At 50.4% G+C, this 13356-nt stretch overlaps 1 protein-coding gene across 3 annotated transcripts in view; it reads left to right on the top strand.

The window, feature by feature from the left end:
• The window catches only part of NRBP2 (nuclear receptor binding protein 2), a 220915-nt gene that overhangs the window by 185308 nt on the left and 22251 nt on the right, over positions 1-13356 (top strand). For 2 of the 3 annotated variants that reach the window (XM_073543297.1, XM_073543300.1), the window contains exons 11-12: positions 4048-4140; positions 12198-12330. In XM_073543297.1, coding sequence (XP_073399398.1) covers positions 4048-4140; positions 12198-12330 — 226 coding nt within the window. The remainder of the gene's footprint in view (positions 1-4047; positions 4141-12197; positions 12331-13356) is intronic. The other variant, XM_073543299.1, reaches the window with a different exon arrangement.

The following is a 13356-nucleotide window of genomic DNA, read 5'->3' as shown; positions in this document are numbered from 1 at the left end:
GGTGAGGAGGAGCGGACACTTCTAGTCCTGTCCTGTAGTGATGTATATAGTATATACCCAGGAGAACAGTGAGGAGGAGAGGACACTTCTAGTCCTGTCCTGTAGTGATGTATACAGTATATACCCAGGAGGACGGTGAGGAGGAGCGGACACTTCTAGTCCTGTCCTGTAGTGATGTATATAGTATATACCCAGGAGGACGGTGAGGAGGAGCGGACACTTCTAGTCCTGTCCTGTAGTGATGTATATAGTATATACCTAGGAGGACGGTGAGGAGAAGCGGACACTTCTAGTCCTGTCCTGTAGTGATGTATACAGTATATACCCAGGAGGACGGTGAGGAGGAGCGGACACTTCTAGTCCTGTCCTGTAGTGATGTCTATAGTATATACCCAGGAGGACGGTGAGGAGGAGCGGACACTTCTAGTCCTGTCCTGTAGTGATGTATATAGTATATACCCAGGAGGACGGTGAGGAGGAGCGGACACTTCTAGTCCTGTAGTGATGTATATACCCAGGAGGACGGTGAGGAGGAGCGGACACTTCTAGTCCTGTCCTGTAGTGATGTCTATAGTATATACCCAGGAGGACGGTGAGGAGGAGCGGACACTTCTAGTCCTGTCCTGTAGTGATGTATATAGTATATACCCAGGAGGACGGTGAGGAGGAGCGGACACTTCTAGTCCTGTCCTGTAGTGATGTATATAGTATATACCCAGGAGGACGGTGAGGAGGAGCGGACACTTCTAGTCCTGTCCTGTAGTGATGTCTATAGTATATACCCAGGAGGATGGTGAGGAGGAGCGGACACTTCTAGTCCTGTCCTGTAGTGATGTATATAGTATATACCCAGGAGGACGGTGAGGAGGAGCGGACACTTCTAGTCCTGTCCTGTAGTGATGTATATAGTATATACCCAGGAGGACGGTGAGGAGGAGCGGACACTTCTAGTCCTGTCCTGTAGTGATGTATATAGTATATACCCAGGAGGACGGTGAGGAGGAGCGGACACTTCTAGTCCTGTCCTGTAGTGATGTATATAGTATATACCCAGGAGGACGGTGAGGAGGAGCGGACACTTCTAGTCCTGTCCTGTAGTGATGTCTATAGTATATACCCAGGAGGACGGTGAGGAGGAGCGGACACTTCTAGTCCTGTCCTGTAGTGATGTATACAGTATATACCCAGGAGGACGGTGAGGAGGAGCGGATACTTCTAGTTCTGTCCTGTAGTGATGTCTATAGTATATACCCAGGAGGACGGTGAGGAGGAGCGGACACTTCTAGTCCTGTCCTGTAGTGATGTATATATTATATACCCAGGAGGACGGTGAGGAGGAGCGGACACTTCTAGTCCTGTCCTGTAGTGATGTATATAGTATATACCCAGGAGGACGGTGAGGAGGAGCGGACACTTCTAGTCCTGTCCTGTAGTGATGTATACAGTATATACCCAGGAGGATGGTGAGGAGGAGTGGACACTTCTAGTCCTGTCCTGTAGTGATGTATATAGTATATACCCAGGAGGATGGTGAGGAGGAGTGGACACTTCTAGTCCTGTCCTGTAGTGATGTATACAGTATATACCCAGGAGGATGGTGAGGAGGAGCGGACACTTCTAGTCCTGTCCTGTAGTGATGTATATAGTATATACCCAGGAGGATGGTGAGGAGGAGCGGACACTTCTAGTCCTGTCCTGTAGTGATGTATATAGTATATACCCAGGAGGACGGTGAGGAGGAGCGGACACTTCTAGTCCTGTCCTGTAGTGATGTATACAGTATATACCCAGGAGGATGGTGAGGAGGAGCGGACACTTCTAGTCCTGTCCTGTAGTGATGTATATAGTATATACCCAGGAGGATGGTGAGGAGGAGCGGACACTTCTAGTCCTGTCCTGTAGTGATGTATATAGTATATACCCAGGAGGATGGTGAGGAGGAGCGGACACTTCTAGTCCTGTCCTGTAGTGATGTGTGCAGTATATACCCAGGAGGATGGTGAGGAGGAGCGGACACTTCTAGTCCTGTCCTGTAGTGATGTATATAGTATATACCCAGGAGGACGGTGAGGAGGAGCGGACACTTCTAGTCCTGTCCTGTAGTGATGTATATAGTATATACCCAGGAGGACGGTGAGGAGGAGCGGATACTTCTAGTCCTGTCCTGTAGTGATGTCTATAGTATATACCCAGGAGGACGGTGAGGAGGAGCGGACACTTCTAGTCCTGTCCTGTAGTGATGTATATAGTATATACCCAGGAGGACGGTGAGGAGGAGCGGACACTTCTAGTCCTGTCCTGTAGTGATGTATATAGTATATACCCAGGAGGATGGTGAGGAGGAGCGGACACTTCTAGTCCTGTCCTGTAGTGATGTATATATTATATACCCAGGAGGACGGTGAGGAGGAGCGGACACTTCTAGTCCTGTCCTGTAGTGATGTATATAGTATATACCCAGGAGGACGGTGAGGAGGAGCGGACACTTCTAGTCCTGTCCTGTAGTGATGTATACAGTATATACCCAGGAGGATGGTGAGGAGGAGCGGACACTTCTAGTCCTGTCCTGTAGTGATGTATATAGTATATACCCAGGAGGACGGTGAGGAGGAGCCGACACTTCTAGTCCTGTCCTGTAGTGATGTATACAGTATATACCCAGGAGGACGGTGAGGAGGAGCCGACACTTCTAGTCCTGTCCCGTAGTGATGTATATAGTATATACCCAGGAGGACGGTGAGGAGGAGCGGACACTTCTAGTCCTGTCCTGTAGTGATGTATATAGTATATACCCAGGAGGACGGTGAGGAGGAGCGGACACTTCTAGTCCTGTCCTGTAGTGATGTATATAGTATATACCCAGGAGGACGGTGAGGAGGAGTGGACACTTCTAGTCCTGTCCTGTAGTGATGTATATAGTATATACCCAGGAGGACAGTGAGGAGGAGCGGACACTTCTAGTCCTGTCCTGTAGTGATGTATATAGTATATACCCAGGAGGACGGTGAGGAGGAGTGGACACTTCTAGTCCTGTCCTGTAGTGATGTATATAGTATATACCCAGGAGGACGGTGAGGAGGAGCGGACACTTCTAGTCCTGTCCCGTAGTGATGTATATAGTATATACCCAGGAGGACGGTGAGGAGGAGCGGACACTTCTAGTCCTGTCCTGTAGTGATGTATATAGTATATACCCAGGAGGACGGTGAGGAGGAGCGGACACTTCTAGTCCTGTCCCGTAGTGATGTATATAGTATATACCCAGGAGGACGGTGAGGAGGAGCGGACACTTCTAGTCCTGTCCTGTAGTAATGTATATAGTATATACCCAGGAGGACGGTGAGGAGGAGCGGACACTTCTAGTCCTGTCCTGTAGTGATATATATAGTATATACCCAGGAGGACGGTGAGGAGGAGCCGACACTTCTAGTCCTGTCCTGTAGTGATGTATATAGTATATACCCAGGAGGACGGTGAGGAGGAGCGGACACTTCTAGTCCTGTCCCGTAGTGATGTATATAGTATATACCCAGGAGGATGGTGAGGAGGAGCGGACACTTCTAGTCCTGTCCCGTAGTGATGTATATAGTATATACCCAGGAGGACGGTGAGGAGGAGCGGACACTTCTAGTCCTGTCCTGTAGTAATGTATATAGTATATACCCAGGAGGACGGTGAGGAGGAGCGGACACTTCTAGTCCTGTCCTGTAGTGATATATATAGTATATACCCAGGAGGACGGTGAGGAGGAGCCGACACTTCTAGTCCTGTCCCGTAGTGATGTATATAGTATATACCCAGGAGGACGGTGAGGAGGAGCGGACACTTCTAGTCCTGTCCCGTAGTGATGTATATAGTATATACCCAGGAGGACGGTGAGGAGGAGCCGACACTTCTAGTCCTGTCCTGTAGTGATATATATAGTATATACCCAGGAGGACGGTGAGGAGGAGCCGACACTTCTAGTCCTGTCCTGGAATGATGTATATAGTATATACCCCCAGTCTGATGATTTCTGACATCACGATGACAACGATCTCTCTGCAGATGGCCGTTCTGGAGATTCAGTCTAATGGGGAAAGAGTCACTGAGGAAAATATCAGTAAGGCTATCAGTTCTTTGGAGGACCCCAACATGAAGGTGAGAGGTCCCATGCATGGGGGTAGACAGGATATGGCGGCCCCTTTTGGAAATGTCTGGTGGATATTTGATTTACTTTGTATCATAGTTTGGATGCCTGTGGGTTGGGGATCTTTATTCTCTCCATGCAGTGTGTATAATATGAGTTATGTGCCCCCCACATCCACCTCCGGGGGCTTCTCTGTCCTCCATCTATAAACATTAATATGGAGAAAAGTATGTGCCCCCCACATCCACCTCCGGGGGTGTCACGATCCCGCCGCTGACACAGGTATGTCGCGGACAGATGGATGCGACGCACTGCCGTCACACGGCTCTCACAGGCATCGGGGGGGGGCTTATCTTAGTTATCCCACCGCTGGCACCATGTGATAAAAACAGAAAAAAACTGCAAGCTAGCCTTGCCCTAACATTTTATCACAGGGGAATTATTTTGGATGTCCCACCACTGCTAACAGTGTTCAACGAACTGCAGGGATTTATGTATATCCTACTTTTCCAGTCCCACTTTGGAACTCGCAGCTCTCCGGCGGCCCCCCTTACCCTCAGGTCAGTCAGGGAACTACACCTGGGATAATGGGTCGCCATCCGGCTGCTTCAATGAGGTCTGGCCACCCGGCACACTGCAGTGACGGAATTATAAATTGCTCTGGCCGCAGCCACCCAATTAGCTTATAAAATCCCTTTCCATCACAGCCAGAAGTACCCGGGGCCCAAGCCACACGTTGCTGCCACTAGCTAAGATTCTCTTAATCTATGAGTTAATTAAGAGGGTCTGTATCAAACTCCCAAATTAGTAGCGTAATTATCTTAAAGGCACGTGTTCGTTTTTAGAGCATGAAGACAGACTAATAAAGTTCTAATTTTTTCCCCAAAAGTGGGGCAGTGATTACAGAGATAAAAGATCTTACAAAGTTGAGACATTAGATATGTACAGTGCAAATCTAATATATAAAGCTCAAGTGTGTGTGTATGTATGTGTGTATGTATGTCCGGGATTGGCATCCGCGCCGTCGCAGCTACAGCCACAAAATTTGGCACAGTCACACGTCTGGACCCCGAGAGTGTCCTAGGCTATGTTGTGAGGCAAAATTTTAACCCCGCGCGTTCCAGTTCACCAAACAATTTTGCCCCTATCTACATAATGGGGAAAAAGTGTGTGTATCAAGCCCCGCCCCTCATTATGATGTCATAATGGTTGACTATGGGATGGAGGATGTGTGATGGGTATATGGGCACGGGACTATGGGATGGCAGATATGTATGATGGGTATATGGGCATGGGACTATGAGATGAAGGATGTGTCATGGGTATATGGGCACTCGACTATGGGATGGCGAATATGTATGATGGGTATATGGGCATGGGACTATGGGATGGAGGATGTGTGATGGGTATATGGGCATGGGACTATGGGATGGAGGATGTGTGATGGGTATATGGGCACTCGACTATGGGATGGCGAATATGTATGATGGGTATATGGGCATGGGACTATGGGATGGAGGATGTGTGATGGGTATATGGGCATTCGACTATAGGATGGAGGATATGTAAGATGGGTATATGGGCACGGGCCTATGGGATCGTGGATATGTATGATGGGAATATGGGCACGGGACTAAGGGATGGAGGATAATTATAATTTGCTATAATTAACCACATTTAGTTACTATGCCCGGGCAGCGCCGGGCTCTTCAGCTAGTATAAAATAAATGGTATGACAATAGAGGTTAACACTTACAGTTGCTTAGATGATCTTAGGCTAACCATGTGGGGAGAAGGCGGAGCCACACATCTCCACTCATCTGGGGACCTCTTGGCATGAGATATCTTAGCTGGAATGACCAATTTTGGGGAGGAAAAGCCTTATAGCTTTGGGTTTGTGACATCACGAAAGGGGCAGTCTGGGGATGTTCCTCCCCCTACTCTAGGAGTTACAATTCTGACTACAAAACTTTTATAATGACTATATCTCGCAGAAGGTACCTCGTATAAACACGCACATGGTATCATTCTTTTTAGCCTTTCGAGGACAATAATTCAGAACCAAACATGCAGTAATTATGTCACACCGTTTAGGAGAAACCCATTTCTTGGGGTTAGAACTTCGCAAGAATCACCGTTGGGACGCCCGACTGGAGCACATCGCAGAAATGTCCGTTTCATTTTTCTGTCGCGAACGAGGTGCGCGCTATGGCTTCTGTTAATATTTCCCATACTTGAATTCGCTGCATGGCAAGGGCAAAGACATTCTTTCCACTTAGCTTAATTAACATTCCTTAGCTGGGGAGAGGGGGAAGGTTGGCACAGGAAGTGTCTGGTGTCCTATTACAGATTCAAGGAGAGGAGACACACAGCTGCAGCTGCTAAGGGAGGAAGGAGGGGGGGTCACATCTGCAGCGTGTGACAGGCAGAAGTCTCATCTGTAGTTTAATGCTCAGGGAACCTTATGAATATGAATTAATCCAGAATTGAACCAGAAGGGAACAGAAGGTAACTGGAAAGAGTCACTGTAAACAATGTTTTTGTTAGTCCCCACTCTGACCCCTATAATCCTTCACTTTCTGATAACCCCTCTAATACCTACACCTAGTAAGGAACTGTTCATCTCCTCTTCAATCCTTCCAATCCATCTCGCCTCTTCCTCAGATCTGTTCCACAACATACAATCCTCTGTCTCCAAACACAGACAGCCCCCTCATGCCCTCTCCTGCTCCCACCTGCTAACACTCTCTCTGCTCCTCCTCACTGCCGGCGATATCTCTCCAAATCCTGGTCCTCCTCACCACATTCCCACAGTCATTTCTACCTCCCATCCACACCCAATCACAACTTTCCGTAACCACTCCAACCTTATACACATTCGCCCAGCCCCAGCTTCCCCAGTCCCACTAACAGGAGCTCTGTGGAACACCCGCTCTGTCTGCAACAAACTTTCTTTCATTAATGATCTTTTTATTACTAACAAACTTTCCTTCCTCGCCATCACCAAAACCTGGCTCACCTCCTCTGACACAGCCTCTCCTGCTGCACTTTCATATGGTGGCTTCCACCTTTCCCAAACCCCCACCCCAGCTGCAAGCATGGTGGAGGAGTTGATTTTCTCCTGTCAGATAACTGCTCCTTCACCCCAATCCCACTGCCGCCCTCTGTTACCCTCCCTTCCTTTGAGGTGCACTCTGTGCGCATCTACTCCCCCTCCAATCTCCAACTAGCTGTCATACACCGCCCTCCAGGGTCAGCCACCACCTTCTTTGACGACCACCACCTGGCTACTTCATTTCCTTTCCACTGATATCCCCACTATCATCTTGGGCGACTTCAACATCCCCATTGACACTTCCCTCTGAGCTGCCACTAAACTTCTATCTCTCACTTCCTCCTTCGGCCTCACTCAATGGTCTTCTGCAGCCACCCACAAAGATGGCCACACACTAGACCTCATCTTCACCCACCTCTGCTCCCTATCTAGCCTCTCTAACTCACCTCTTCCTCTCTCTGACCACAACCTATTTACATTCTCTTCCCTCTCCTCCTCAGGTCCACAATCCCCACCTCAAAAACTCGCACATCCTCGCAGAAATCTTCAATACCTCGATCTACACTCACTGTCTGAATCCCTCCTCCCTCTTACAGACATAAGTTCCCTACACAATGCGGATGCCGCTGCCGCTCTATATAACACCACAATAGCTGTAGCTTTGGAATCAGGTGCCCCTCTCAAACATACCAAAACTCGCAAAATCAACAGACAGCCCTGGCACACCAGTCTGACCAAAGAACTGAGGCGGGCTTCCAGGGCTGCTGAGCGGAAATGGAAAAAATCCCACTCCAATGAAGACTTCATCACATTCAAACAGTCCCTCACTACTTTCAAGGCCACACTTGCTGCAGCAAAACAAACCTACTTCTCATCTCTCATATCCTCCCTGTCTCACAACCCTAAACAGTTATTCAACACCTTCAATTCTCTCCTCCGCCCCCCAGCACCTCCTCCCTCTCCACTCATCACAGCTCAAGACTTTGCCTCATTCTTCAAGGAGAAGATTGATAACATCAGAGACAGCTTTGGTCAACAACCCCCAGTGCCCTTCCTCCTACCTGCCCTGCCCTCCTCCCCCAAAACCAACTTCTCCACCATTACAGAAGATTAACTCTCCACTCTACTCTCAAGATCACATCTCACCACCTGTGCACTTGACCTGATCCCATCCCACTTCATCCCAAACCTCACCACAGTCTTCATCCCAACCCTAACCCATCTCTTCAACCTATCACTAACACCTGGTGTTTTCCCCTCAAGATTTAAACATGCCTCAATCACACCCATCCTCAAAAAGCCCTCTCTTGACCCATCCTCTGTATCTAGCTATCGCCCTATATCACTTCTCCCCTGTGCCTCAAAACTACTGGAACAACACATCCATCTTGAACTATCCTCCCACCTCTCTTCTTGCTCCCTCCTTGACCACTTGCAATCCGGCTTCCGGCCACACCACTCCACTGAAACTGCCCTAACTTATTTCACCAATGACCTACTAGCCGCCAAGGCCAAGCGACACTACTCTGTCCTCCTCCTCCTGCACCTGTCCTCTGACTTTGACACAGTGGACCATTCCCTATTACTACAGACCCTCTCATCTCTTGGTATCACAGACTTGGCCCTATCTTGGATTGCGTCATACCTAGGAGACCGGACATTCAGCGTCTCCCATTCGCACACCACCTCCTCACCTCGCCCCCTATCTGTCGGAGTCCCACAAGGTTCAGTCCTAGGGCCCCTGCTCTTCTCCATTTACACCTTCGGCCTCGGACAGCTCATAGAATCTCATGGCTTTCAGTATCATCTCTATGCTGATGACACACAGATCTACATCTCTGGACCAGATATCACCTCCCTACTAACCAGAATCCCTCAATGTCTGTCTGATATTTCATCCTTCTTCTCCGCTAGATTTCTAAAACTTAATATGGACAAAACAGAATTAATCATCTTTCGCCCATCTCACGTGACCCCCCCAACAGACCTATCCATTAAAGTAAACGGCTGCCCACTCTCTCCAGTCCCACAAGCTCGCTGCCTCGGGGTTATCCTTGACACTGATCTCTCTTTCAAACCACAAATCCAAGCCCTTTCCGCTTCCTGCCGACTTCAACTCAAAAATATTTCACGGATCCGTACATTCCTCAACCAAGAATCTGCAAAAACCCTAGTCCATGCCCTCATCATCTCCCGCTTTGACTACTGCAACCTCCTGCTCTGTGGCCTCCCCTCTAACATTCTCGCACCCCTCCAATCTATTCTTAACTTTGCTGCCTGACTAATCCACCTGTCCCCCCGCTATTCCCTGGCCTCTCCCCTCTGTCAATCCCTGCACTGGCTCCCCATTACCCAAAGACTCCAGTTCAAAACCCTAACCATGACATACAAAGCCATCCACAACCTGAGTCCTCCATACATCTGTGACCTAGTCTCCCGGTACTTACCTGCACGAAACCTCCGATCCTCACAAGATCTCCTTCTCTACTCCCCTCTTATCTCCTCTTCCCACAATCACATACAAGATTTCTCCCGCGCATCCCCTCTACTCTGGAACTCTCTAACACAACATATCAGACTCTCGCCTACCATGGAAACCTTCAAAAAGAACTTGAAGACCTACCTCTTCCGACAAGCCTACAACTTGCAGTAACCACCGATCCACCAAACCGCTGCACGACCAGCTCTACCCTCGCCTACTGTATCCTCACCCATCCCGCTGTAGGTTGTGAGCCCTCGCGGGCAGGGTCCTCTCTCATCCTGGACCAGTCGTGACTTGTATTGTGTAAGATTACTGTACTTGTATGTATTATGTATACCCCTCCTCACATGTAAAGCGCCATTGAATAAATGGCGCTATAATAATAATAATATATCGTATAGTATCATTACAGGGGGCTTCTATGGCGTCGCTCCTCTGCAGATATAACGACTCTGCTGTTCTGGAATTTCTGCAAAGATTATTTGAGGTCAGACCCTGATGGGGGTCCGGGCAAACAATTCTGTGGTGTTTGGGGCCAGGGCTGTGTGCGGTGGCACATGTCCTCCCCATGTCTGTATGGACCTTGTGCACTGAGCGCAGTGATGGGGGCAGATAAGGGTCTCCCTCCAACTGTTCCCAGAAAGCAGAAGCTACAATTGTCCACAATATCTTGTGCTGAAGATGTAGAATTCCCATCACTGGAGCTGAGGGTCCGAGGCGGTCCCCTGATTACAGCCCACAGCACTATCCCCCTCCACAATCTGTACATGGGGCACTAATCAGGGGGTACCATCCTCCTGGAATCACCCGACCTAGACTGCTCCATCAGACGCAGATGGAGAAGTGCGATCTGTCACTGCACAGAACACGTTTCCTCCAGAGGCCGGACACCTCTCTGTCCGATGCTCGGCATTGTTCTTGATGATGTACGGCTGCATACAGCTGCTTGGCAATGAAGCTCCCAGCGGCGGGCATAGTGTATACCAGAGGAGGTCTTCACTCTGCAGTTATGGGGTCAGCTGAGTGGTGATGACATTTCTGCTCCTCAGCACTCGGGTCCCCCCCTATAATGTTATTCGGTCTTCACTTCATGGCCGAGTTGCTGCAGTTCCTTCCACTTTACTATAATAATACTCACAGGTGATAGAGGAAGACTCAGGAGGAGGAAATGTCATGGACAGACTTGTTACCCCGGTGGCTCCTATTAAAGGACCGCACTGGTATCAAGGAGCTGTGCACCACCGGCCGCTCTGTCACATGGTAGTAAAAGCAGACGGTAGGGTGGGGGGGGCAACCCTGAGGGGAGAGATGGTGAGAGACCAGAGGTCATACACTGAGGGGAGAGGGGCTGCAGATTATACACTGGCATTAGATATTTCACGAAAAACATAAGATCGATCATCGTACTGTCAAGAGATTTGTGACCCATAAAGAGCTCAGATGGATTCTTACAGATAAAGGCATAATGAGGAAGGTTTGAGCAGATAAAGGCATAATGAGGAAGATTCTGCCAGATACATTCACCGGATTAAGACAGCAGCAGCTAAAATCCGATTACAAAGCAGCAAACTGGTACATAAAGCTCTTGGAGCCTTTGGAGTCTGTGCACGTCAAGGTGTTGGATCCTCCAGAGGCTGCTTTTGTGCATGAACCTACTGTTCGACTACCCTAAACCTCTCTCTCAAGCAGACAGGCTGCAGTGGCCCAGACATACATGAAGATTCATTGTACACCAATCATGTTTACTGATGAGGCCGTGCAACCCTGGATGGTTCAGATAGGTGGAGTAGGGGATGGTTGGTGGACGGCCACCATGATCCAACAAGGCTGCGATGTCCGCAAGAGGTGGAGGTGACATGTTCTAGGCCGGAATCATGGGGGGGAGCTGGTAACCCCTTTACGGCCCCTGATGGTGTAAAAATGACCCCGGTAAAAAGAACTGCGCCGTCCATAGTAACTTCATCTCATGCTGACAATGACCCGTCTCACGCTGACAGTGACCCGTCTTACGCTGACAGTGATCTGTTTCACGCTGACAGTGACTCATCTCACTCTGACAATGATCCGTCTCAAGCTCACAGTGACCCTCCTCACGCTGACAGTGACCCGTTTCATGCTGACAGTGACTCGTCTCACGCTGACAGTGACCCGTCCCACGCTGACAGTGACCCGTCCCACGCTGACAGTGACCCGTTTCATGCTGACAGTGACCCGTTTCATGCCGACAGTGACCCGTCCCACGCTGACAGTGACCCGTCCCACTCTGACAGTGACCCGTCCCATGCTGACAGTGACCCGTCCCACGCTGACAGTGAGCCGCCTCACGCTGACAGTGACCCGTCCCACGCTGACAGTGACCTGTCCCATGCTGACAGTGACCCGTCCCACGCTGACAGTGAGCTGCCTCACGCTGACAGTGACCCGTCTCACACTGCAGAGCAGACCAGTCTCATTTGTGTAATAATGTGGTGACTTTGAGGCCACTCTCTCCGTGGATGCAGTGTATGTATCTGTGCCTTCCTGTTTTCCAGGAATTCATCCTGCAGTGTCTGTCCGTGTCCCCGGAGCGGCGCCCGTCTGCGCATAACCTGCTCTTTCATCGGGTGCTGTTTGAGGTTCACTCGCTGAAGCTGCTGTCCGCCCACTGCTTCCTCAGCTCGCCCTGTGAGGGTCACTGTACAAAAGGCTCCGTACTGTCATGTGTGTCAGCTGCTTGTATGGCCCATTACTCCAGTCACTCCCAGAGCTGCCCGCACAATACCGTTGGTATCTTCTCTCCTGGTCAGGATAGAGACTGCAGCTCTGGGTGTGTGCGGGGTTGTCCACTGTGAGTGCAGCCCTGGGTGTGTACGGGGTTGTGTGCTGTCAGTGCAGCTCTGGGTGTGTGCGGGGTTGTCCACTGTGAGTGCAGCTCTGGGTGTGTGCGGGGTTGTCCACTGAGTGCAGCTCTGGGTGTGTGCGGGGTTGTGCGCTGTCAGTGCAGCTCTGGGTGTGTGCGGGGTTGTGCACTGTGAGGGTAGCTCTGGGTGTGTGCGGGGTTGTCCGCTGTGAGTGCAGCTCTGGGTGTGTGCGGGGTTGTGCACTGTGAGGGCAGCTCTGGGTGTGTGCGGGGTTGTGCGCTGTGAGGGCAGCTCTGGGTGTGTGTGGGGTTGTGCGCTGTGAGGGCAGCTCTGGGTGTGTGTGGGGTTGTGCGCTGTGAGGGCAGCTCTGGGTGTGTGCGGGGTTGTGCGCTATGAGTGCAGCTCTGGGTGTTTGTGTGCTGGATTGTGTGCCTTGAGTGCAGCTCTTGGTGTGTGCGGGGTTGTGCACTGTGAGGGTAGCTCTGGGTGTGTGCGGGGTTGTGTGTTGTCAGTGCAGCTCTGGGTGTGTGCGGGGTTATCCACTGTGAGTGCAGCTCTGGGTGTGTGCGGGGTTGTGCGCTGTGAGGGCAGCTCTGGGTGTGTGCGGGGTTGTCCACTGTGAGTGTAGCTCTGGGTGTGTGTGGGTTTGTGTGCTGTGAGGGCAGCTCTGGGTGTGTGCGGGGTTGTGCGCTGTGAGTGCAGCTCTGGGTGTGTGCGGGGTTGTGCGCTGTCAGTGCAGCTCTGGGTGTGTGTGTGCTGGATTGTGTGCCTTGAGTGCAGCTCTTGGTGTGTGCGGGGTTGTGCACTGTGAGGGTAGCTCTGGGTGTGTGCGGGGTTGTCCACTGTGAGT

Source organism: Dendrobates tinctorius, unplaced genomic scaffold (assembly GCF_039654945.1).
Source record: "Dendrobates tinctorius isolate UK_male_01 unplaced genomic scaffold, ASM3965494v1 ptg000130l, whole genome shotgun sequence".
Taxonomy (NCBI): domain Eukaryota; kingdom Metazoa; phylum Chordata; class Amphibia; order Anura; family Dendrobatidae; genus Dendrobates; species Dendrobates tinctorius.
The sequence above is the reverse complement of the archived record's forward strand: the minus strand, read 5'-3'. Positions and strand labels throughout refer to the sequence as shown.